Consider the following 26829-nt stretch of genomic DNA (forward strand, 5'->3'; position numbering starts at 1 on the left):
AGGCAGATGCATTGATTATATTTATCACCATATTCAGTCAGCTATAACCTTCACAATTAGATAAGCTGAGTACAAGCATACAGCAAAATTGGAAGCACCGCTGAGCTTGGTGTATACAGACAAACATAAACAGTCCTCCAATTAAATAAAAGAGTAATAAAGATGCTTTCTACGCAATGAAAAATAAAATCAATAAATAATAATAAATTAATAATCCTAATGATAGCAGCTTTAATGGCTCAGGTAGGCAGTGAAATTGATCGATACAGTAGACGTATTTTAGTTCAGTTGAAAGTAAAAGTTAACTTTACTTTTAGTATTTAGTATAAACATGTTCTAATGTATCTTTGTATCTGTGTGTGCAGTGCCATCACCTGTTGCTGGGCAGACTTCAGACTTCGTCAACAAGATCTTGGAGAACACAGGACGCGGCGATCCCACTGGCGGACTGGTCGGCCTGCGAGTCCCCACCTCCAAAATCTAGACAGGCCGCCTTCCACTGAGAGCAGTGGACTCAGTATTACGATCGTGCTGTCCTGTTGTAACTATGCTCCCCTCTGCATGCCCCTACAACCCAGACTTTCATGCACATTGTTAGTCACACAAACACACATACCACTTCCTGTGTGTAGGTATGTGTGCTTGTTTTTGCCATGTCATCTGTATGGCATACACCCTAGCTTTCTGGCTCTGCGCACTGCGTGCAGAATCAGCGCATCACAGTTCTCCCAACTCATTGTGAACGTTCGTTGGGGGGGAAAAGCGCCTCTAAAAGCAAGTGATGGTTAGGTGTATAGCTAATAGCACGTCCTAAATCCACTGGTGATGATTAGATGTGTTTAACATAGCATTGTGTAGGGTTGTTTCTGTTGGAGGCTGAGACAAACAGCCGCATGAGCGTAACCACTGGAATACTTTCACACGTTTGTTTGAGGTTGTAGTGACAAAGGACGAATTTACATGAAAAAAGTTCCAGTTATCATTTCTCAGAAGACTTTCACCTCACAGGGCAACAAAAGTGGACTTGAGGTTGTCAAATGAACCCAATCGAGTAAAGCACCTTGATGAAAATGGCCTTGTAAGCTGCAGTGGAAAAAGCGGCTTGTTCCGAGGCGTTACGGGGTGGCAAGAAATATTTTGTATTGAAGGCCTAAATATGTTCATGCCATCCCTGCGAAACAATAAAGCTGAGAGTTATCATTAGAGCTTTTATTAAGCGAGAGGCGTCCTGCTGGTTTGAAGCTCGTGTCAGGCAGGAGGAAGCTTAACGGCTCATAGTTGACCATGTGAAGAGGAAGCGCATGTAGCATGGTGCTTTTTGGCCTTTGTGCTGGTTATAACTGGACTGCGTGGAACAGACCAGTGTGGGATCAGACAGAAAGTGAGGAAGATGATGATGGTGGTGCTGTTGGCGGCGATAGAGATGACATAAACAGTGATCCATCTCCTCCAGGAAACTGTAAATAACTGTGTCTCCCAGCGAACGGCACCGGCTTCCCTTTTTTGTACAGTAGAGATGACCAGGCAGTTTGGTGTGTTCATACTAGTGTTTGATCAGAGTTCTATTCATTGTGCCTTGTGTATGTATGTGTGTGTGTGTGTGTGTGTGTGTGTGTGTGTGTGCGCGCGTCTCCGTAAGAGTGAGTGAGTGTGAGCGGGGCTGAACGAGGAGAGGTGATCGGCCAGAACTCCCAGCCTAGGAAAGGACTACTTATAGCGAGTGCGATGAGGGACACGCTGGTGGAGTTTGTTGTGTCTTTCAGCTGTTTCGAAGATATTCTGAATGTACATAAACAAATGGAAGCTCTTGTCGCGTGATGCCACAGAGTCTGTGTATATAGGAGGGCTCTGCAATAGATTACTTTTGGTTTTTGGTACTTTCGTCTTTGGGGATTTTGGGGGGGGGGTTTAAGGATGACAGATATTTTTCTTTTAGAGTTACAAAAAAATATTTGCACACTATCTTTTGATTATGTTTTGTACCAAAGACACATGCAACGAAATGGCGACCAGCCAGTTAAAGTAAGGTTTTGCACAGCTTACCTGACGCCGTATTGAATGTAAGATTTGTGGGAGGGTCAGGGACTTCATAGAACTGTGAAATTAGCTTGGGTCCAATTCTGTACAGAAAAGGAACATTCATTTGCTTCTTCTTCTTCTTCTTCTTATTTTTTGAATCTAAAATTGAACCCCTCTGTTGGCTTCTCCAGTAGATTTATTGCTTAAGGAAGCCCTTCATTCCTGAACTGATTCCTCCCTCCACCTGCTCATTGTGTTAATGGCGCTAGCTAGGATGAATACCAAGAGTGCTACTAGATAAGCTATGTTACAATTTTCTTTTCTTCTTCTTCTTTTTTTTTGCTTGTTAAAATTTCTCAAACAGTAACCAAAATCTTGTGTTCCTGTATCACTTGTTTGATTTCTGTATGTAGATGAGGTCTATAGACAAATATATTAACTGAATATTGTACATAGAAACATTAATGATATATCTATGAATGGTGAAACGCCACTTTTCATGACAATTGATTCATTTTTAAGCATGACACATTTCTAAAGCCTATCCTTGCTTTGAGAAAGTTAGAGTACAACAAAAAACCCAACAGAAAAACCAAAAAAACATGCTCTTGTTATATTTTTGTATTTTAGCTGCCTGCTAGATTTCCCGTTGGTTTGGGAGTGTTTGTTGGTCACAGGTGGAGGTGTTTGGCTGATGGTTTGATCTATAAGCTCCACCCTTTCTGTTATTCTTAGCTGGCTGATTTGAAATACAGAGAATCAAGACAGGATTTATATAAAACACAATGCCGCGAAGTGCTGGTCTACTTTGAGGGGTCTGTGAGGGGGAACGTTGAAGTGCCGCTGTCGGCGGTTCTAGCGTGAGAGCAGATAAGGAGCGAGATACAGTGTTGTGTCAGATGGTGTAAGAAAGCCAGAGCCATCTGAGTGTGGCTGATCTGGATTCAGCGCTGTCGTTTAGATTTTCATGCATACAGCAGCGTGCAAAAGTCTCAGCGCAGATGATCTAACTGATCTAAACAAACAAAAAAAAGACGAGCAATGTAAAGAACTCTAATCATGCAAATTAATAATCTACATATAATACTCGGAATCAGTGTAACAACAATTTAAAAAAAATCTGGTTGACACTCATTTTTACTCCAAGCGGCATCATTACTGCCACCCACTAAGCTGAAGTAGATTTATGTGGTCGCCTTTTTTTGCTGAGGAAATTCAGCCCTAATAAGAAAGAAAATACACTTATCAGGCTACAGCTTCACCTTTTGGTGTCATTTTGATATAAGAGGAAAATAAAAAGATAATCATTCCATCTTTAACTTTATGCCTTTTCATATTAGTCCGCTATACAGAGTAAAACTTGCCCAGACTTTTGCATGCTGTTGTATTCTGTCTTGAAGCATGAAGCTGGTTGAATTGTGTATTTTCCTGAGATGGTCATCGCTGCCTCTGACCTTGCTTTGCTGAATTGAATCTCCATTAGTCATATCCTTCCTGACTGGTCACAGACATAAAGAATAACTTTGTTACCAGTTACGGTAAAGTCCTTTAAGGAGATGCTACCTATTCTGGGAATGTTTCACAATTCAAGCAGAATTGATTTATTTGGAGGTCATATTAAAACGAGAAAAATGTGAATTTGACAAAGCTGAATTCAGACTGGCGTGACGTGAGTCTGCTGATGATAAAGTTTGTGTTGTGTGACTGAATAACAGCTAGTGCTACACACACACACACACATATAGATTTTTTTACTGTTTTCCGTTCCGTCTAAAAAGGGAGAAATGGTGCTTTTTCTGAAACTAGAATGACGAGTATCCATGATTCATATTTGATTCTTAGACTAGTTGTAGCCTAATGACTTGCTCTCCCCTTACCGTCCATAGCTATTTTCTTAGTAGTGATTCAGTTTTGTAAATAAACTATAAGTTAATATGTATCTTCTAAATGTTAAATATATGTATAGAATACTCTATCTTATATGTTTAAAAAAACCGAAAGCACTTTGTCCAAAAAAGAAAAAAAAAAACAAAAACAAAAAGAAAAGAAAAGAAAAGCATTTTTTTCTCTTCCATTTGCTGCTAAATGGCCTGGCGTGAATGCTGCAAGTGTACTTGACGACTACTTGCTTGGATAGGTCTATTGCCTGACTCTGCTAGGTCTGTAAACTAGCGAGGGGCAGGTGTACGACCTGACGAGGGTTAGATCTACACATTTCTGGAGCCATGACATGATATGAGCGCACAAGAGCGTACCATTGCATGGCTTTGGGAAGCCCAGTGTCTTGACAGGATAGGTCTATTTCCTGGTCAGGGACCGAGTGAAAGTATGTTTGTGGTCTTAAAAGAAAACAAAAATTATTAAAAAAAAACCTTAAAAAAAAAAAACAAGAGGGTTTTGATTCCAGGGCCCCTACGTTGATCTTGATGCTGACCCCCTTGGCGTCACGATTCATTTGCCTTCAGTAGAGGTTTCCTATGGAAAAACTGATTCTGCTTTGGCTTCCTCTTCAGGGTGATGTACAGTGTAGACACATTTCTTCAGAGAGCTATATTGTTATCATTTGTAAACTGATTTCTACTTGTGACTTATTGAGGAGGAGGGTTTAGCCTGGGGCGGCCAGGAAGAGCTTGTTTGAAAGACGTTGCTCCCGGCCGCCTTGGGGGAAGTTACTATATCACTGTACTGTATGGCAAGCCAATTACAAATGGAGACTCAATCCGGACACTTATTGCCTTCTTAAATAACTTTTCACACACAAACAAAAATAACAACATGGCAGACAAAGTCGGCTGCCCAGAGTGGGGGGGGGCCTAACATTGTTCTGCCGATATGGTAAACAACAACAACAACAACAACAAATCAATTCAGCCTGACTGGCTCAAAACAACCTTGACTAAAGTAGCAGACGTGATGAAATGTATCTGAAAGAAAATGACTCCAAAGGTTTGAACTGCTTTGGAAGCGATGCTTTCGGGTATAATTTCATCCAGGTCTGGCAAGGGGTCAGCAGTGGTTGAAGGGCCGCTGGTTGACGGCCGGCTGACAAGAGAAGCGTGCGTGTGTTTTGCTGTCGATCACAAGGCTGGTTACAAGAAAGAGTCCTCACAGGTTTTTACATTTAACAGAATAGGCGCAAGCTGTGCAACTTTACATTCAAACCAGGAGACTCTGTGGCATTTTAACAGTTAAGGAAATGAGTGAAAATCCATGCCAGTAAAACTATTCCTTTTATTCTTTTCTGTTTTTTTTTAAATTTTTATTTCTGATTACATAAATCCTATACAGTCAAATATTAAGCTAATAGAGTGTGTAACTTTGTGCTACTCTTGTCCAATAAAAGCTACGTGGATCCATAAAGCTCTTCTTCAGCAAATCAGGGTAATATCGTTCTTCTATCTGACATATGTGATGACATATATAAAAATCAAAAGAAAGTATATTTATGTATTCCAATTATTGTCGCCATTCTTTACTCTGTACAAAATATTGTGCGTACTGTATGTGTGTGAGAGAGAGTGTGTGTGCGTTATGAATCGTTAATGTCAATCACTATGGTGCAATGCTCTATAAAAGTTAAAAGCAAAGGCCAACAGACTTGTTACAAAAAAACTCACAAAATGTCACCGTTTTGTCCAAATTTGGTCTTCTTGCAAACACAATCTGCAGCATCTTCCTCTCTGAATGGTTTCCACTCTGATTTCCAGTCGTGATCCAGCTGGGGTTTGTCACATGGTGCTGATTACGTCTCGTTGGCCCGAGAAATGCTACGAGGATTTATAAAAAAAAAACAAAAAAAAAAGGCACCCGTATTCAGATGTGTTTACAGAAAACACTCCGTGTGACCATTTCATTCAGTGTAACTATGATCAGATCAGACTTCCGCCCAGATCACTTTCACTGACTCACTGTCGGACCAATCAGAGGAAGAGTTGTACTGTTTCTTGTTTAAAACAACAACACCGCTTCTGTGCTATCGACTTGTATGATCGTTATTGTTAAGCGTACCAATACTTCTTTTGTAAAAGCCAGTCTCACGGATTTGATACCACCGCTCAAAGCCACAGAGGTTCTGTTAAAGATCACGTGGATGTAGCTTCATTCAGAAAGAGCAGTTTTGAATGAGTGCAATTAAGTGCATAGAAGTGCTCTTGAGATGATTTTTAATAGGGTAATGCTTTGTTTTACAGTGTGTAATAATTTCCAAAAAAATGTCCAGTTTCCTCCAGTACAGCTTTGTGTAATTTGGTGCTAATTCAGGAGAAAGTATTGAAATCATAAACTTCCAGTTATATTATTGGAGTCCAGCATGTCAGCTCAATGTGACATTTATCTATAGCCAGAATTATAAACAGTGATTATTTACTTGGACTAATCAGTTTGTCTACATGTAAACTCTTTTTTTTTAGGTTTTGCTTCGTGCTCATCGTCTCGGTTTATTGGCTGCAGTAGATGGCTGTCTGCTGCAGCCAACAACCGGTAGAGACCAAAACAGAGCTACAAGGACAGTCATGTGACCAGTTTTTCTTTGTTTTTAAAAAAAAAAGATCTTATTGTTCCCCTTTATTGGTACCAAAGTACATATGGTAATTGTTTCCAGGAAGCTTCTTACCCTGTAAAATAGACATTACCATAAAAAATCATTACAGGAATAAAAATGTTAAATGACCTAACCTCGGACTAGCTGTGCTGTCAGGTCTAAGAGTCTGGCTTTGAGGGTTTTTTTGTGTTTTGTTTTTTGGCATTTCAAATGTATATCCTGTCTTGTTTGAACCCTTGTTGCTTGTACAAACAAAACAAAAACATGTACTACTACCCTCCACATTTTCCCCTAAAATGAGAACGCAGCTGTCTCTGCATGGCGATTCCCTGCATAGCGCTGAGAGAATCAAGTCTGTGAGTTCCTCGCAGATCGGGAAGAATTCAGGAAAGGGTGTTCATTGTCACAAAGTTGTTGCATGGCTTTTTGGGCTCTCTGTACGCTCTGTTGTATGATTTCATACTTGCTGCTATTGAATGAGCACAAAGAGACATCAGATTTTGGTTTAGGGTGTCCATACCACAGTTACAGTATATTTATACCACACATACCTGTTGGGGTTTTTCTTTTGTTTGGTTGGGTTTTTTTTGTCCCCCCAATCTTTCTTTTTTCCCTCCCTGTGGCAGTTAAAAGACCAACAGCATTACTCACCTTGCACTTGGTTTGTACACTTAGAAGGAAAAAAAATATTTTGAATATGATGCCTGCTGAACCAGGTGCCTTAATCAGTTATATGAGAACACAAATCTGCACCTTCTGTCAGTCTGGAGGGGGTTTCCCTACAGAAACCAGGGACTGGGTTTCCCAAAACCTAAACTTGAAGTTCAATAATGAAATGAAAACCTCATCTGAACCCTAAATCAGTGCATTTTATACAATATTCAACCTAAGAGGCAGATGAGAGCCGTTAGTCATGTCTCGATCGTAGAATAGCCTTGCTGAAGAAGAGCAGAAAAGACAACCTGTAAATTGAATTGTTTTGGGAAACCTGGTTCTGTTTTGAACTCTTTCTCTGCCCACTATGCCACGTTATCGTGTATTCTGCATTGGCTGCTGCTGCTATCACCGCTGGTGTGTCCGCGTAGAGAAGAGCAAACGTCCACTGTGTCTGAGACAGAGGGAGACTTGGGCCTGCTTTTTACCTAGACAATTAAAATGCATTCTTCTTCTTCTAAGGTTTCGACACGGAGCACTCTGTTGCTACCTTTTGAGACCTTGTCGAGACAGGAAAAAAAAAAAAAGATCCCAAATAAACGCGAACTTTCCATTTCTTAACTTTGCTATAATGAAGTGCCAGACCCTCCTTGAAGTCAGTGTTGGCACTGAGTCGCAGGTTGCGAATGAAGCGACAAACTGAGCATGGAGGTACACTGTGGTGCTAATCTGTCAGTGGCTGGGTGCTAACATGGCTGTGTTAAATAGCTGTATTAGCCATATTATTCCTTCTGTTGATGACTCTGGTCAGTCTTGTGTTTCTGACTTCTGACCTGCTGTATGCTGATATAGCGAGGTATATAATTCTGCTGCTGCTGCTTTGCTGATGAATGTAGACTAGTCTTCCTCAGCAGGATCATACAGACAGACGAGCGTTTGGCAGAGCTTTTCCTGTTGTCTCAACAGAGGGAGACTCTTTGTCATCAGGATCCAGAAAGATCATGAATGTTGTATCTTTTAATGGCTGCTGTCCTGCTTGTGTGTTTCAATCTTTTTTTTTTTATTATCAATATGGTTTGATATTTATGCTCTGACTCTATCAAATGTTGCACTTTTTTTCCCTAAATTATATTTTATTGTCATTTTCTCTGATCCCAGTGTTCTTGCCATTTCTTTATTTATTTGTTCGGTCCTTTAATTTAACAATGCAAGGAGACAGTGATTGGAGCTAGACTTTAAAGCTTTCCACTAAAGCAGTCTTTACCACAAGTCAGAGACTTGTCATGAGATTCACAGATCTTAATCAAAGTCACAATGAAACTAGAAACTGTTCATACAAAAATTATATATATTTATTTTTTTGACAAAGATCCAATTAGTATAGAAGAGAATTGGGACCACTGGAAACAATCTTCAAGTTTTGACTGGGGAAAAAAAGAAGAAGAAAAAAATCAAAATCATGAGCAAAAAGTCTGGAAAAAAAACTGGGAAGTATATCTTAATTTTTTCCCTCAACCTATTCTGTAAATAGCTTTTATGTACACACCTGTAATAGCATCTAGAGATGTAAATGTCACTAACTAATGCTCAGTTAGATTTAAATAAACTGAGCTCACCTATCACAAATTGGAAAATAGACACTTTAACATAACGATTACAAACTTAAAAAAAGTCAAATGTGAATCTAACTAAAATTAAGGAATTGTCCTATATTAGTTATTACTTACAAATATTTACTCTTTTTGTGCAAATAGAGTTATGATTGGTGTGACTGAGCTTCATGAGATATTCTCTGCTGACATGTACCCAGACATCCTCTTGCATAATAGTCTAATAATGACTCCCTCCATTAAAGGAGCATTGCAACCATTTTTAAGTTGTAGATGATTTGTTTTCTTACTATAACTTGGCTGAGAAGTTTGATGTCACTGCAGCCAGCAGCCATTTAGCACAAATACTGGAAACAGGAGACAAAGTAGGGCAGTTCTGCCAGTACTTTATAGTCACAAATGCACGTTTGTTTTTTTAGGTGATATAGATATATATGGGGACTCTCTTTTGGCCAGGCAACCAAAAGAGACTTCAGATGTTTGCTGTGATTAGAGATGGAGACTGAAAATGAAACTTTAAGCAGATTTAAGACTGAAGGTGGTCTAAGGAGATAAAAATAATTCATTATTTTCTAAGTAAACCGGTCCAAGTCAGACTACAGTTTCATTGTGAGTTTGAATTATCGCTGTCTGTGGGGCCCATGAAGCGGAAGTTTAATAAGTCCTGAGAAAAGCTCGGTGGGTCACCAGACTGAACCTTGCCTTTAGGTGACTCTTTGGTCATGACTCTGGGCTGAGGTTCAGGTGCTCCACCGCCACGGAGCTGAGGTCAGGAGTTGGCTTGCTTGCGGTCTCTAACTTTTGGTGGGGAAAATTTAGTTTTAAGGAAGTAAAACTTTACCACTGCGCCAGAGATGTTTTGCCCCTTCTAGGTGCTTTTTTAATTTTAATTTTTATCAGAGGGGCTTTGGTTCGCAGTTGTCTTGTCAGGGAACCCCTGAGATTAGCCAGGGGCCACTAAAGGCTGGTGGGCAGAGACCCCTCACCTTCCCCTTTGCAATGAATGATGGGGAAGGGTTAATCTCCTCTTCCGGCAGACTGATTCAAGCAAACAACCACCCACACTTAATAATAATAATAAAAAAGAAAACCCCTCTTTCTATTTCTACATATGTCCAACTCATCATCCAAACACTGCAATGATTTACATCTCCTTCCAGACTTGCCAAAATGCATGAAGCAAGAGACATTTACCGAAAAAAGACGGCATCTGTTTGGTTACTATTCTCTCTTTATAAATTTTAATAATGACAGACAGACGGAGGATTATAATAGGAAATCCATACAAGTCCAAACATGTAGCGGATGTGGAAGGTATCGGCCATACTGAGCTCCACAGCTACATGCCATTGTTACGATGCTTCTGGTCTTGTATGGTATTTGACTCGATCAACAGCATGGGATCTTTCTGTAGTTAGTCCTGTGTGTGTTCCTCTCCCCAGTCTCAGTAGGAGGGCTGTACTTCATTGCTAAGTGCTCTATAATAGATCTCTTGGTGATTATAATTTCATAAAGAAGCAAAACCTGCAGAAAAAGTGTATCCTGCTGAAACTAACTTGATCCTCTCTTTAGCAATGACATCTATATTTGTAGTTCACATATATGCCTGTTCAAATACAATATCTTGACAGTTGCTATATTTATGTTGTGTAATAAATGTTGTGCTGGGTTTATACTTTTGTTTTGACTAACTTTTTGTTTAACGTTGTATTTTTATTTTTTATTTTTTCTCTTCTTGGAGGCACAGTGGGTGGCTTTATGCACAGGCATGGAAAAGTAAAAGACCTTTATTTTATTATTATTATTTTTTGGTTTGTACTGTAACAGCCCGATTCTCTTTCAGAGCTTCTGACAGTTTTTGTCTCTGGCTGCTCGACATTCTGCAGACACCTGCCCTGAATCTCTGTTGTGTAATTGTGCCTCTCTCTTTATTTTCTGTTCTTCTTCTTCTCCTTCTTCTTCTTCTTCTTTTTTTTTTTTAATCGTTTTTCTCTGTTGTATCAACCAGGAGTTGGTACCACAGCTCTGCTTGTAACCATGTTTGTCTGATTATGTTTATTGATTTTAATATCAAAACAATAAAACCATTAGCACCCCAGTCTGAATCTTGTTTATTTAACTGACCGAGTGTGTGTGTGAGTTTTCCAACCTGATTTTTATAAATGATTTTTGAATTTTTCGTCGCTTAAAAATGTATTTTAAGCAAATGAGTTCATAAAGAGTTCAACAAGATATGCAGGAGAGCATTCCTGAGTACACAACAGATCCAATATTACAGCAGCAGAAGACCACACCAAGACTACAATCAGCATGGGCTCACTAAAATTGCAGCATAAGTATTTGGTGCAATCAGCATGAAAGCATGGATCCACCCTGCCTTATATCAACAGTGGCGGTGCTGTAATGTTGTAGGGGATACTTTCTTGGTACGCTATGGGCCCCTTTGTGCAAACTGAGCATCATTTAAATACTACAGCCCACCTGAGTATTATTGTGAGCATGTCTATCCCTTTACGATAGCTTCTCAAAACTCAGATCATCTCAAACTGGTTTCTTGAACACGACAGTGAGTTCACTGTTCTCAAACCTGCAGCAACTGTGTGACGCTGTCATGTCAGTATGGACCCAAATGTCTGAGGAATGTTTCCAGCACAATCTATATATAAATAAAACGGGATCATTCAAGCGAAGTGAAACTTAAGATCTTCACCAGTGTTTCTGGTTGATTTTTGAGTAATGCCATATTATCTCCTCCACAAGTAGTGCCTGTGAAATGGAGAGATGCCTTTATCCAGCCAAAGAGAACCACTGATAGGAACACTTCTGCTGATGGCTCTAAATTTATTTTTACCACCAGCAAATGTCATTGGGAGACTGCAACTGAAAGCAGACAGCTGCTTCTACTACATACATAATTTCCTTGATTCTTTTTTAAAAAATACTTTAATATAATTTGATGCCCTACATGTACACCGCAGTGGTGTGTGGGATGGCGTCTCTCCCCCTCCCAACCTTTTCATAATGAAAGCAAATGTTTCCCAAAGCAACAATGTGGCTCACTGATGTGTTTATTAGGTTTGGACACATTCAGAAAAGGGCTGCATCTAAACAGGAAGTGCTTATGATTAAGTTCTATTCATGGTTTTATTGTCTTTTGTATATAACAGTATGGAAAAAGACCACATTAAAATAGCTCTTCCACTCTTGTATTGTACATATTTTGCTGGTTTGCTGCTGTTTAGACAAAGCACAAAGTCTATCAGAAAAAGGGAGAAATTTCTGTCTGTGTCTTTGTGTCTATTATCTTGACAGGGTTACTGCTGGGAACACGGATCAGACATGGGCCTCCTTTTTCCTTTACAGGATTTCCACAAAATTAGCTGGTGTAAAAATGACACAAGACCCCCCTTTTCAGTACGTACTGTTAATACTAACACTTAGTAGAAAAGTAATAGTACAGGCTCTATCCATGATGTTAATAAAAAAAAAAAAAGAGTATATTAGTAACAGCCGAGGCTGAATTAATTTTAGTAGTTTTTTTTAGTTAAAAATGCCACTTTTGACTCTCTAAGTATAGTTTATATATTACAAACTTAAAATTATTTAGTGGTTCTGTTTTATATGATGTTTAAACATTTGAAAACACATTTAAATTTCAGTGTGGATCCTGTCTGTCCAATAAGTAAGGACAAAATTATAGTGGAAGCTGCAGAATGATAAGTAACTGCACTTTTTTTTAAAGGAATTATAAAATCCTATTTAAGTATTTTTTTTTTGTTCCATTTTAAGTAACATATTTATTTATTCCACGGATAATTAACATCCGACTACCGTTGGTCCTTCGTCTTTACCTCTTTTGGACCTCCAGCTTGCCATACAAAAACAACAATGGCGTCTTCTGCGGATGTTCACGTCCGAATTTGCGCACAAGAAATTATCAAATATGATCTGGAAATTAAAGCTCTCATTCAGGTAAGGAATGAAGAACGAGCGCCTTGTTTGTCCTTTCATCCTGAGCCATTTCTGAACCGTTGGTAACTCTGGAGAGCTGGCTGAACATGCGCACAACAGGTCTTCAAGTTGAGCTAAGAAGAAGCTAACGTTAACTTTCCGACAGTCAAAAGACACAAAACATTCTTGATTTTGTTTATTTTAATTAGGCAAAAAATCATTCCTGAGACAGTTATAATACTTTTGAGTAATAAATCTCTAATTATTCAAATAACCGAGAGAAGAAAATGATCATTTATTATCAGATGTTATTTAAAAAAATATTTACGACGCACTCTTTGTTTAGTTCTGCGTTCGTGATATCCTAATTAGTAAGGGAAATTAAAATAAGTTAAAACAAATTGTTTTAGAAAATGTAAATAATATGAATATAAAAAAATATATTAAGTTTTTTTTTTTAATGGAGAAAAATGTGCTAAAATTTATATTGTATATCCTGAGCCAGATGGTGGAACGGCTGTAAGCTGAGAGACACCTGCCCTATCAAAAAGTGACCGCCAGTGTTTCTTTGTCTAATGTCTTTGGTTATATTGCTAAATAGCTCTAGTCAACAGGATTTAAAAATGGATTTCATATATAAAGTAATAAAAAATGACATATTTTGCAAGTATTTTTATGGTTCTACATTACATTGCAATCAATCAAGTCCTTTTGGCCATTTAAAGTATCTTTATACAGCTGTTATATTTGTATAGATTTCTGCTGTCCTCTTGGCCAGATCATCACTGACAGCTGATGTCCGTTGGTGAGGGCCAGAATGTAGAACAACCACTAAATCTCTTTTCACCACAGCAGGCAATTACAGTGCCACATCCCCTACTTCCCCTTTCCCTCTCAAGACCCCGAGTTGCTTTGAACTCCACCACTTGGGGGCAGCAGCTCATGTGTAGTGGTGGACACACCATTTCTCAGCCACCTCACACTCTGCTGCAAACTGCTCCACTGCAAGCTGGAGGTCATTGCTCGATTCAACCACCAGAACCACATCAGCAAAAAGCAGAGATGAGATCCTGAGTCCACTGAATTTGACTGCCTCCACCTCTTGGCTGCACATAGAAACTGTCTTCCAAAAAAACTTGTGAACAGAATCAATGATAAAGGGGCAGAGCTGGTGGAGTCCAGGATTCACAGGGAATGAGTCTGACTTGCTGCCAAGCTCTCAGTACACTATGTACAATGACAAAACACTTTATAACAATGGACCAGATGTCTCATACTCCTAAAGCACAAGCTCCTTTGCTCACACAAAGATTTGTGCATTTATGAATTCACATGATGTATGTCTTACTCGATGTGATATAATTATAAAATATAACTAATACATTATATTTAACTCAATGTGTGTGTGTTGTCTGTAGGACATCAGGGATTGTCCAGGACCTCAGTCTGCTCTTGTGGAGCTCAATGCTCAGGTCAAAGAGAAATTCAACAAGCTGAGGCTCAGAATTCAGGTCAGGCCTCAGCTACACATCCACACGGGGCTGCATCTGACAGGTTTTTTTTTTTTTTTTTGCTTAATATTGGATCTGTGTCATGTGATGCCATGATGTTGTTGTTTTTTTGTTTCTTCCAGGATCTGGAGCAGATGGCCAAAGAGCAGGACAAAGAGTCAGACAGAGTGGCCATCCAAACAGAGACCGAGAGCCAATGGAAGCAGATGCTGAGGTGTTTAGACGCAGACGCACACAGACACATCTAAAAAAAATAAGCCTGTGCAGCACCAGTCATTTTATTTTCCCCTTGAATCACTTGCCTCGTGTCCCAGTGAACATGTTGTTGGTTTCTGTTTTGTTGCGATGATAATGTAAACTGGAAATGCAGACACAAGCGAGCACTTAAGATGGAAAAAAAATCTAAAACAAAAACTTTCAGTCTCAAAATTGTTTGCTTTTTCTTGTCTGTCTTGTCAGCAACCAGACAGCGTGGAGAAAAGCTAACCTGGCTTGTAAACTTGCCATAGACAACATGGAGAAGGACGAACTGCTGCATGGTGAGGAAAACCACAACACCAGACAGAGGTAAATATAGTTTCTGCCAAGGCTCTGCTACAGAGCACTGTACTACGAAGACAGTTCAGTGTACCCCGAGTTTGTTTGCGTTATGTAGATTCCCGTACTTCTACACCTGGTTAGAGCTGCTGATATGCAGTCTGAACTTTGATCAGTGATTTTTGTATACCTGCAGCCAAACAGGAGGAAATTAATGTCACCTGTATTAATTTACCTGGTTTCTGTTTAGCTGTAAAAGGCTGATGGGGTATTATCGTTACCCTGCCGGGCAGAGGCATCGTACACACCTTGAGAACAAGGCTGCTTAGGATTTTCAAACTGATACCATAGTTTCTGTCAGTAACTTCTATCCTCTACTTCCTGTAGTTATTACCATTACACTGTTTTCTTTCTGTTTTTAAGCCCAGGCCACCAATAATATTTCTGTTTTACACAGATGTGTGTTTATGTTTATGGAGTGTTATCAGATGAATCGCAGTATGACAACTATGTCAAAACAACAGCTAATCTGCTGTACACTGAAATACAGATACACTTGTTAACATCTGTAAAACTATCTTTTGTCTAATGTCTGTGGTTTAAAATGCTTTCATGAACGATTATTAAATAAGATTTTTTTAATTGTTGCTTTTGGTAATTTGTGATTTAAAAAAATTGATTAAAAACTGGCACAAATGAACCAAAAAAGATAAATGAATATAAAAATAGAGTGGCTAGTTGCACTGGTGGTAGAAACACAAGGTTCTAAACTACTTAATGAGAAAAAGATTCCTTCTAGTCTCCAATAAATCACTTTAATATAATCTAATAATAAATTAGGCATGTCAGAACCCATCTGCAGTACTTCACCTGCTCTGTTCTGTGTGTGTGTGTGTGTGTGTGTGTTTTTGTCTCAGGAAAGCAACCAAGGAAAATTTAGTGGAAACCAGCAGCAACATCACAGAGAGTCTGATGTCTATCAGCAGGATGATGTCTGAACAGGTGAAGCAGAGTGAGGACACCATTGGCACTCTAGGTAAAAATCTAATTTTATGTTTCAGTCTCCTGTCCACATTTCCTAACCGATCCTCCTAAACCCTTAATGCCTTTAATTCTTCGTCCTCCTTATTCAGCCACCTCATCCAGGACTGTGCAGGAAACCAACGAGGAGTTTAAAAGCATGACAGGAACCATTCACCTGGGCAGGAAGCTCATCCTGAAGTACAACCGGCGGGAGCTGACAGACAAGCTGCTCATCTTCCTTGCACTAGCCCTCTTCTTTGCCACCGTCCTCTACATCCTCAAGAAACGTCTCTTCCCCTTCATTTAGTCGGCCGCCTGGGTCTGTTTTTCCTCAAGGACGTGGGGACTGGCTTGGAAGGAGTTAACACAGTGAATTGTAGGAGGTATGAAGTAGAAGCATGAACCACATGGACTCTTAGAAGCAGCACTGAAACTGGACTGTAGCACACAGAGGCGGCGTGAAGTGGGAACGTGTTACTTCTTACATATAATATGCAATATGAAGGGTTGGAAAATATCTGAAGCTCAAGATCCACTTCAGCAATGAAAGGAGCAAAGTGAGTAAAACTGACATCCAGAGTTTCATAGAAAACATTAAGAAGCCACAGCCTGCCTCGAGTAGATATGGTTATACAATGTATTGTCAAAAGTTTGAACGCATGTTGCAAATGGTCACAGTTGAAGAAGGGATCTGCTGCTTTTTAGCCTTTTCCTTGATGCCTCACACTGCCTCCCTGGTGTTACAGTAAGGACTCTGTTATCCTAATGTGACCATTTCTATCATTCTGGATGATGGGTCTTTTTCAGAAAGCCTGAACTTGAGGAAATTCATGTGTTTACATTGAAATTTACATTAAATTGAAGTAAATACAGAGAGCTTAAAGGTTCAGATGCTCATATTTGCCAAATTGTGTGCAGTTTTTGAAATGTTGATACCTTAAAGCACACTGTAGGTTTCACAATGCAATAAGACAGCATCTAAAGATCAGCAGCCTGTATGCTCATGTAATATCTCTTTGTACCCCTTCAGTCCAGCGTAAAAGGAAGAAAAGGTAGTCTGTGATTCTGCCCTCATGTCAGACATGTTGAAAGGTTGGGAGTTAGAGACTAAAGCAAGGGACCACTGGAGGCTTGTTTTAAGCCTCGATTGCTGCAAATAAACAAAATCCATCCAAAGAGGTGATCTGCGTGATAAAATGTTTCAGCTTATGCAAAATATTCACGTCCTCCAAGCAGAGGGCAACCTTATTTGAATTCAGCTGGAGCTTCACTTTTACAGAGATGGGAAGAAAAGAGGGGGACAGAAAAGTGAGCAACATTGTAGGACTCCATCTACTCCTGTTGAGTCATGGTTGGTTTCTGAGCTGTAGTAGTATCTTCTGACTTAACCAGCCTTTAATTCTACAGCTTAAGAGAGGAAAAAAAAAAAAAAAACAAAACAAAAAAAAAAAAAAACCCCAACCCCAAAGCGGGTTGCCCTCCTAGTGTCCAGTACCTTTAATTCAGAACTAGTCAGGGTCATGGTTGCAAAATGCACCAACCTTTGTTTTTGTTTACTTTTGTTATAAAGTGTGAATGTGCTCAGGAGTGTATTTAGTGTACATTTTTTTTAACCTCATGCCTTCCTTCCAAACTACTGAACCAGTAATCCAGTGAATGATTGTTGCCCTGAAAGGTGTCAGATTGTGTGAATGTTGAACAAAAGCCCCGTGGGTTAGAGTTCATTTAAAAGTCTCAAGCACCAGCAGATGTCTTAAAACTCAAAATATCAGTTTGAACTGCAGTGCTGTTAAAAGACTTGTTCAACAGGATAGGACTAATTTAAATAACACACTTCTGTTTGTTCATCAGTATCACTTTATTTTAATAAAATTCAAATAACTGTTCAGAGTTTGTGATCCATTGGAGAAAAAAAAAAACCAACAAAAAAAAAAAAAACCCACAGCATTCGACACCAGAGGTCTGTATGAAATGTGAACAAGTGAACATTAAAAATACATTTCTAACACATATTGACCTATGAGTGCTTTCCTTTCTGCACACTGCACCTCATCTGTTTCTCCATGGTACACAATATGACTCTCCATAAATACAAAAGCAGATTCATAACTCTGTTCCTAAAATGTTGTGATGCTGTGTAAAAGTTCAAATTGAGCAAATGTTTTTCATGAAACAGTAAAGTGTCCCAGTTTAAACACTTGGTGGGTTTTCTATGTTCAATACTGAATAAAATATAATGCATTCTAATGGTATTTAGATTTTACACAGCGTCACAACTTTTTTGGAACTGGGCTTGTAAACAGGATACTGACTTTGAGCCATGAGCTACACTTGACCTACTGATTCCGTGTGTGTGTACGTCTGATGCTGAGCTGCAGTGGTCTGTGAGATTGAAGTGAGGTAGATAATTGTTCTTCCATCCTTAATGGAGCACAAATGCCCAGCAGATTGAATAAGTTATGATGCATTACTACACTGAATACTTTTAGCCACTACTGCTAGTATTATAGAATTGTGTACTCAGTTTCCATCTGTCTGTAGAGGAGTGACACTGGATTTCTCAGACACAACTGAATCTGGTTCAGTTGTGTTGTCTATATGACTGAGCCTGGGCCCATCCTCTGGTTTAGCCTCTGTTTGTTGCTGCAGGGGTCCCCCAGCAGCGATAGGCCATGGTGCACTGGTGGGTGGGGAAGTGCTTTGGTTGAGGGTATCGGATTGGCAGAGGGGGCAGTTTCCGGCAAGGCTGCTGCAAAGCGACCCCCAGTACTGCTCGCATTGTTCACGCAAACGGCGTCCGACCCACGTCTTGACCTCCTCTCCGCACTTCAGCAGGAAGTTCGTCAGCTCCACGTATGGCCTGGCAGGATGCGAATACATCAGGGTCATCAATAAATACTTGGCTGTTTTGTCCAAATGTACATTTAGAAAAAATGTCACTTACAGGAAGTGCCAAAAACAATAGAATGTCCCAGTTTTATTCATTTTTCCATTTGAGCAATTAATGACATAATTTTGAATGCATTTATTTGTACACATATCTATCAAAACAATAAAATTGTGGCTGTTAGTAGTTAATTTGTGTGAGTTTGTGTTTCTCACCCAGGGGGAAACATTAGGTGAAACTGCACCAGGTTTTCCACGGTGTCCATGTGATCCCGCAGTGCCAGGCAGAGCTGGTGTTTGGTGTAGCACTCCCTCTGAAGCACGCACACCATCTCCTTTATCGCCGAACACCGCCGGCTGATGCAGCTGAAACGCTGCCGCAGCCCCAATGCCAGGCACCGCAACGTGTCCTTCACAAATGCTTTGCCCTGCGAGAAGGAGAACAGTGAGTGGACGATTACAGGGAAACCTATATACATACACACGATTCTCCCCCCCCCCCCCCCCCCAACATAATGTTTTATTGCAACCATGTTTTTATTTCCAATAGTCTTTTCTATCAGATTCAAAGACTTCTATTTAGTTTTTTTATTCTATTATTGATTTATTATTTATGTCCATGTTTGATTTATCATCTTTTCAGTCATCTATAAAGTACTTTGAGTTGGTCTAAGTTCTATGAAAGTGCTACGCAAACAAAAACAATTTGTGACAGCCTTAAATCAAGGGGTTTACCTGAAGTACTGTTTAGGAAATAAAACCATTTTTATACACAGTCCTTGATTTTTAGAGGCTGAAAAGTAACAATTTTAAAATAATTTTTTTTTTTTTTTTTTTTTTTTTTTAAGTAGTTGGATTAAAATGGTTTGTAGTCACCGACTGTGTGACGTCTAGAACCATCAGACATCACCAGATGCTGCATTTCCTCCCTTCAGATGGTACGTCAGTCCTATACTGAAGCCACCTTCAGTTTAAGCTCGTTTGTGGCTCTTTAATTTCAGTTTTATCTTCAGAGGCTGAAAACCTGCTGACTTGAAGAATATCCCATTTCTTTGCATTGAAGAACTCTTGTGCTGAATTGCTAACGCTACAGCTATTGCAATACTTTTGTTAAATCCCTTGAATTAAAGCTAAAATCTGCACTTGAATGATTTGAAACCTGTGGTGTCCAGAGACCAGAAAACCAAATGCTCTGTGAAAAACATTAGTTTTTGCTGTATGATCTTTACCTCACAATATAAAGTGCCTCAAGGCAACCGTCTTTGTTATTTGGTACCATGTAAATAGAACTGTATTGAAAAATAACTTATGACTTACAGAGAAGGGGTGAGGTTAAATAAATGTCCACTTCTTCACACTCCTTTTTGAGTATGTAAACTAAATATCTTGTAATGCATTTCACTTCATTTTTGTATACTTTAAAAGGAATATTTTTCCTAAATTACATTCTGTACACTGTTGGAAGTTCTAACAGACGCTTGGGGTAGGCTCTGAAAGCCAGACTATCCTCATCCACTTTTACAGTAGAGAGCGAGAGAAAACAAACCACAAAACCAAACCACAACATGTTGACAGCCTGGCACAAAAACCGTTTGACCTCTGTGGATGCTCTACATAGATCTTCATGACAGCTGGTGAACTCGCCCAATCGTCAGTGTATTTGGCCAACTGCTCAACTGGAGTAAGGTCATTTGGTGCTGCTAGCGCATTAGTACAGTATGTGAGGAAAAACAGATATAAGAGGGTGGCTGTGCATGTACAAAGACAAATTTGAATCTGCGAGTTAAGCAGTGAAGAAAACAGAAAAAAAACAAAACACGAACCTGTGGTGCCGACCTAAACAAATTTCAGATTGTCATCTATACCCTCAACAAGTGCCCCAGCATAAGTGGTGCACACTAAGAATGTAAAGGCCTAAATGCTCAACCCCTACATTGAGGGGATCCGGTGGCTCTGTAATGCTGCGGGGGGCTTTTTGCTGGCACGTATTGGGTCTTAGGGGATCTGCAAATCTCTACAAAATTCTTCTGGGTGATCATCTTTATGTTATGAAACATGAAGCCCTGAAGAAGTTTCCTGCAACACTTTATCCTTTAATCCACGACCATCTGTATCAGGTACATTCACTCAGAGATCTTCAAAGAACATAATCTTCTGTTTCTGCTCAAACTGGGGACACATTAGGCCTGCATCATTTTCTCATACATTTCTATTCTAGTAATGTGGACAGGATGTTCCTGTTCTCTCCTTTCACTTCCCCTCTCACGCTGTGCTGTAACTGTGCTGCCATGCATAACGATACACTGCTTCTTATACAACAAGCATTCCTCACAAATGACCGCAATGATGGAAGGGATTAAATGAAATAAAAACACGCATCCAGATATGCCTTCTCCAACCCTGCCCAGGCAACTTCTGAACTTCCCCTCAGCCTGTCAGTGCCCCACAGGCGTAACACCACAACTGACTTAATGAGTTTATTTTGAGTGTGAATGAATGTAGACACACTGGCTTATCCTCACCTGCAAGTCGTAGTGTCCAGCGTTGTGCAGCAGAGTAAGACATATGTGGTCCAGCCCTCGGATTTCACAGGAGTTGTTGCTCAAACACTGAAACATCCCACAGCCAACATCAGCTGAACTCAACAGGCAACTCTGGAGCTCCGCTACGAGACACAGTGAGAGATCAGCATTAACTTTCCAGGTGAATGTATGTGCCAAATAATATAATATTAAAAACAATACACATCCACTGTCAAGCCTCAGACCTTTGGCCTTCACTTTTCAGAAATTAGTATTGTGCCATACTGCAAATTTTTCATATCAATCCAACACAAAGGAAATGCAGGGCCAGTAATAATAATACTTTTAACTTAAACAGGCAGCTTATGTAGGGGAGAGGAGTGTGTCATGATTTAGTAGATGAATCATCATCCATTTGCAAATTCTGATCACATTTTAATGACCGCTAAATTACTGTGTTTGTTTATTTCCCACAATAATTAAACAAAGCACACCTTTCAGCTTTTCATACATTTTGACACACATGTTTTTGGAGAGGTATACATTTTTCCATTTCCAAAACAAATAAAAATGTATTAAAAACAATTCACTGGGCTACATACTGAACTTAAGATAGAAACAAAGTATCGATCCTGTCGAGCTAATATGGATCCACGTTGGTATCGACAGTATCATGTTTGGATCGAGCCCCTCAACTATCAGAAACCTATTTGTAAGTGTACGGAATGTAAATATGAGGATTTAGACATTTAAATGTTAGATAGTACTTTTTGATCAGCTTTCCTTACAGATTAGACAAAAGCACAACCAGAATTCATTCATAAGGCACACTGTCGATTTTTGAGAAAATGAAAGTATTTTAGTGAAAGGTTAGAGTCCGGAAAATACAGTATACGAGTTATGTAAGGTAGTTTGTTTCGGGCCAGGAGACAGCACAGTTTCACACACACTCTTCATTTTGCACTTTATGGCGCTGTTGTAAATGGTGAAAATACTAGTGCTAGTTGCACGGCGTCAACACGTTAACGAGGTAACCGCTAACCGCAACGCTAACGCGTTGACGCCGTGCAGCCCCACGCACGGGGCGATCCGCGGTAACTCGTTAACGGAGACTTGTCGCGTTAATACAGTTATGGCGTTAACCTCATTTTAACGAGTGTAACGCTGCAGCACTAAAATAGTAATCTCCAAATGTTCTCTTTTTACAGACCAGCGCCTCTTTGATAGCTGCCGCGTCCATCTTGTCGTTAGCTGCAGGTGAAGCGATGGGGGAGGGGGAGTTGTGTTAGTGAAGGAGAGGCCGAGTAACACGTAGAGAGAAAAGCGAGACAAACTTGCAGTTCCATGAATATAATTATAACGTAACAGTCTATCTATATAAACGATATAGTCACACAGCTTATCTCGTATAAAAATATATCGATATATTTTTAAAAAACTCGATATATCGCCCAATCCTAGCTAGAAGCATACTTTAACGGGTAAAATTAAGTGGCAAGCCGTCTTGGCTTTATGAATATGAGCTACAAGCATACTCTGATGGGCAAAGTTAAGTGGCAAACCGTCATACTAACTTAACTTTGTGCTGGAATTACTATGACAGCAGAAATGTGCATAAACTACTTACGGTAGGTTGTGTTGCCAAAGTAGGATGTTTTTCAGAACACCGGGAAAGGGATACAGAGGGAATGTGCATGGACAGGGTCGAACCACCGGAGTCGCGCATTGAATTACAGTCACCAACAGCACAGGAGGTTAGAGAGGCGCGCACGGCCAACAGGTTGTCTTACAATGAGATTAAATGCGCAATAAGGGGGAGAAAAAAAGTAGCACCCCTCAAGCTCTTTTTTAGGGCCAACAAGGGCCTCGGGCATGTAAAGTTTTCTTCAAAATGCAGTTTCCGACGCTTAAATGCGACCGTTACACGACCTGTGAAAACTTGCACGTGGCGGCTCACCTGTGCTCTGCAAAGAGAGGCGCCTTCTCATCTGGCTCACTTCTTGCTCCAGAACATCATGCTGGTCGTTGGTCAGCACATGACACACCAGCAGCAGAAAAAACACAGTGGAGACAGCGGACGCGTTCACCGGCATCACTGAGGTCGAGTCAGCGTATGTGCGGTGCTCTTTTCTTCTCTTCTCTTGGTAGAAGTTCGCGCAGCTAGAGCTCGAAGCCTTTGAATAACTTTACTCTGTGACGAGGAGATCGAGGCTATATATATGTAGAGCCGCAGGAGACCGGCGCGTTCACGAAGGCTGGAGCTTGGGTCTCCACCAATCACAGCCTAGCGCCGTGACCGCGCAGCACTTGCGCAGCTGAAGGTTTATCATTGATGAGAGTAAAAGAGGAACCTCCACCCCCTCACCCCAGCAGAAGATCCATGAATTTGAAAACAAAAAGAGACAAGTAGTGATTTCGGGGGTTTTTTTGGTTTCTTGGTTAAAAAAAAAAACACACGAAGAAGGACCCACGGAGGACAGAAATGGGATCAGGCAGAAATGGGAAGGATCACGTTGAGCGAACACACAAAAGAAAGTGAATCCCATTCCCATCAGCTCTCCCCAGAAGTGAAAATGTTCTTATAGAGGCCGCTTGTTCCTCCAGAGTCTGCGGGGGTGTGTTTGACGGCTTGCAGCTGCTTTCTTGGCGAGGCGCAGAGGCGTGCAATGAGGAACGTGTCAGACGCGCCCGGGCTGCAGCACATTGAAAGAGCACCGCGTTTTTCCAACTGTGAGGAAATCCTACAGTTTTCCTACATCATATTAGCGTGAAACAACTTCTGCGTAAACACGCAGCATTTTTATACTAAACATCCAGGAACACTTTCACACGCGAAATACTTAATCTTTTATAGATCTCTCAAAAGGCACTAAGAAGCAGCGCAGGTAGTATGACCCGTTGTCCAAGCGGAGTGGGCTGCTGAGACTGCACAGCAGCCCACTCCGCTTTTTGAGACATTGTCCCACATTGTGATGTGTTGATCTATGGCTACATCTTTACTGACAACCAAAGAAAATGAGCAAACAGAAGTAGAAGTACCAGTGCACTGCAATAACTTCTAAAGTAACAGTTTTAGAAGTTCTTTTAATAGAAAGTGAAAATATAGATGTGCACAAAAGAGCTATTGCATAGCCTCCATTTACATTCCCAAGACTTCAAGTCAAAACTGATCTAAAGTAAAATATAGTAGCTATAGTTAATTCTCCTTCACATCTTTGATACTAAACCTATAACCTGCACAGTTTGTGCATGTTAGGAATATCAGACCACCTTCCAGTAATCGCTCCATATTATTTCACCCTAATGTCACCAAAGACACTACTGGAGCTGGAGGCAATACTTAATGATTAATTTGAGAATACTTAGATATTTATCTGTGTGAGACTTAGTTACACATTCAAGTGTTGTTGCCACCTATTATCAAGTTTTTTGTTTGCTTCCCGTGAACAACTGGCCAATCAAAATTGGGTCAGCAGAGACTCAACTAATGTTTAATCAACTATTAAAGAACAACTTCAACTTTTTAACACCTGTCAGCCTAGAAGAAGCAACTTTTGAAACTTAGGGAACAAAATAACTGGGTTTGCATCAGAGGTTAGTGAGGGCGGTCTCTGCCTATGCAGTCACCCTTGGAAAAACCCACCAAATATTCAACTTGAGGTCAAACCACAACTTTATTGAGATAAACTAAGGTGTCTAGACTTTACATTAAGAGAACAGGCAAGGTCGTCAAATGTCATTTTGACATTGGGGAAAGAGTTAAAGAGAAATAAATCCACCAGCACTATCTGATATCAGTTAGAAAATAGCGCCAGTGCTCATATCATGTAAAATCATTCAATATAGCCAGACCCCCTTTAACACTTTATACCAACAGTAACCATAAGCTCGTGTTATTTGAGCAGGAAGGTGGAGGAGAAGCCAAAAAAACCCCAACGTGTAACAGAAAACCTGAAAAGCTGAATACATACATGAATAGCCTGTCATTCACAGCAGTCATGCCCTTACTTTTAAGCCTTGATACAATTTAAAGAAGTGAGTTTTAGCTGCACACGAACCTGCAGAGTTAACAGACGTGAACCAGTCAGAGTAACTGCAGTGGCACCTTTGCATATGCATGTTTAAGAATGTGTACAGCTCTCTCCTTTTACATATATTTTTGCAAAAACTTTCAGCTGTCAGGACAGATTTTTTTCCTACAAAATCATCGTGGCCAAATAGATTCGCAATAATTGTAGTAAAGATTAATACTACAATATAAAAATGGATATGGATGGATATCAGGAAATCAAGGAGAACCTGTGCAGTCCTGTGTGGATGCAATTTGGTCTAAAATTTGTTGGACAAAGGAAATGATTGTAGTTTTTATTTACAGTGGCTTGCGAAAGTATTCGGCCCCCTTGAACTTTTCCACATTTTGTCACATTACAGCCACAAACATGAATCAATTTTATTGGAATTCCACGTGAAAGACCAACACAAAGCGGTGTACACGTGAGAAGTGGAACAAAAATCATACATGATTCCGAACATTTTTACAAATAAATAACTGAAAAGTGGGGTGTGCGTAATTATTCAGCCCCCTTTGGTCTGAGTGCAGTCAGTTGAACATAGACATTGCCTGATGAGTGCTAATGACTAAATAGAGTGCACCTGTGTGTAATCTAATGTCAGTACAAATACAGCTGCTCTGTGACGGCCTCAGAGGTTGTCTAAGAGAATATGAACACCATGAAGTCCAAAGAACATACCAGACAGGTCAGGGATAAAGTTATTGAGAAATTCAAAGCAGGCTTAGGCTACAAAAAGATTTCCCAAGCCTTGAACATCCCACGGAGCACTGTTCAAGCGATCTTTCAGAAATGGAGTATGGTACAACTGTAAACCTACCAAGACAAGGCCGTCCACCTAAACTCACAGGCCGAACGAGGAGAGCACTAGGGCTGCCACAAACGATTATTTTGATAGTCGACTAATCACCGATTATTTTTGCGATTAGTCGACTAATCAGATCATCATCCATTGGACGTAAAACGTACAGCTTATTGCACCAGCAGCATCTGCTCTTATATAACTATCATTAGCTTACAGCTTTAAGTGTTTAAGGTATGTGCTAACTAAAAATAAAGACAAGATGATAGTTTGTTTCGGTGAAGTTTAATAAACTCCTTGCTATCTAAAATATAACAGGACACCGGAGTAGATTCTCCAGCATCTCACACTTCTGATAATCAGTTGTCTGCTTGACGTTTATTCAGCTGTGTAAAAACTATAACTTTAATCTCAGCCAAACAGATTTACTCAGGAACAAATAAAATACTAAAAAAAAAAAAAAAAAGCCAAACAATAACATTTTTAAGTTATCTAAGTGACTCATATGTTTAACCTGAGTAGCGAAAGACGGCGGTGGGTTTGAAAACGATTTGCCGGGAGTCCGGTGTTCTCACGGCTCTAGTTAGCCTAGCCCCCGGCTAGCTATCGAGCTAGTGGGTAACAGACGTCTCCGAAAACGTCGAGCGCTTTTGAAAATATGCGGTGTCTTGATAAACTGAGCAGATATTTAAGGTTTCCACAGC

At 40.0% G+C, this 26829-nt stretch overlaps 3 protein-coding genes across 4 annotated transcripts in view; 2 read left to right on the forward strand and 1 right to left on the reverse strand.

Annotated features, from left to right (window-relative positions):
- crebrf (creb3 regulatory factor) overlaps nt 1-10921 on the forward strand; it is a 33936-nt gene extending 23015 nt beyond the window's left edge. For both annotated transcript variants that reach the window (XM_085289388.1, XM_085289387.1), the window contains exon 10: nt 366-10921. In XM_085289388.1, coding sequence (XP_085145514.1) covers nt 366-484 — 119 coding nt within the window. In that variant the 3' untranslated portion in view covers nt 485-10921. The remainder of the gene's footprint in view (nt 1-365) is intronic.
- A 1722-nt stretch (nt 10922-12643) lies between these two features.
- Nucleotides 12644-17626, forward strand: bnip1b (BCL2 interacting protein 1b). Its single transcript, XM_085289391.1, has 6 exons — nt 12644-12795; nt 14193-14285; nt 14408-14499; nt 14745-14852; nt 15740-15858; nt 15956-17626. Exons 1-6 carry the CDS (start codon nt 12712-12714, stop codon nt 16150-16152), a joined length of 693 nt encoding a protein of 230 aa, XP_085145517.1. The 5' UTR covers nt 12644-12711; the 3' UTR covers nt 16153-17626.
- Nucleotides 17627-17679: 53 nt separating this feature from the next.
- stc2b (stanniocalcin 2b) lies at nt 17680-23445 on the reverse strand. Its single transcript, XM_085289390.1, has 4 exons — nt 23211-23445; nt 21254-21396; nt 18948-19159; nt 17680-18705 (listed from the first exon to the last, which is right to left on the reverse strand). Exons 1-4 carry the CDS (start codon nt 23344-23346, stop codon nt 18366-18368), a joined length of 831 nt encoding a protein of 276 aa, XP_085145516.1. The 5' UTR covers nt 23347-23445; the 3' UTR covers nt 17680-18365.
- Nucleotides 23446-26829: the final 3384 nt, after the last annotated feature.

Source organism: Mchenga conophoros, linkage group LG10 (assembly GCF_057382185.1).
Source record: "Mchenga conophoros isolate Kocher_MC1m ecotype Shallow Benthic linkage group LG10, M_conophoros_male_GT1.1, whole genome shotgun sequence".
In the NCBI taxonomy this organism is placed as follows: domain Eukaryota; kingdom Metazoa; phylum Chordata; class Actinopteri; order Cichliformes; family Cichlidae; genus Mchenga; species Mchenga conophoros.

Bases quoted from the DNA above. Each gene is read 5' to 3' on its own strand.
- bnip1b (XM_085289391.1), top strand. From the start codon at position 12,712: ATGGCGTCTTCTGCGGATGTTCACGTCCGAATTTGCGCACAAGAAATT. The intron at 12,796-14,192 runs GTAAGGAATGAA...TGTTGTCTGTAG, and splicing joins AAATTAAAGCTCTCATTCAG to GACATCAGGGATTGTCCAGG. The intron at 14,853-15,739 runs GTAAATATAGTT...TTTTTGTCTCAG, and splicing joins AACCACAACACCAGACAGAG to GAAAGCAACCAAGGAAAATT.
- stc2b (XM_085289390.1), bottom strand. From the start codon at position 23,346: ATGCCGGTGAACGCGTCCGCTGTCTCCACTGTGTTTTTTCTGCTGCTG. The intron at 21,397-23,210 runs GTGAGCCGCCAC...TGTGTCTCGTAG, and splicing joins CCTCTCTTTGCAGAGCACAG to CGGAGCTCCAGAGTTGCCTG. The intron at 18,706-18,947 runs GTGAGAAACACA...GCATCCTGCCAG, and splicing joins CACCTAATGTTTCCCCCTGG to GCCATACGTGGAGCTGACGA.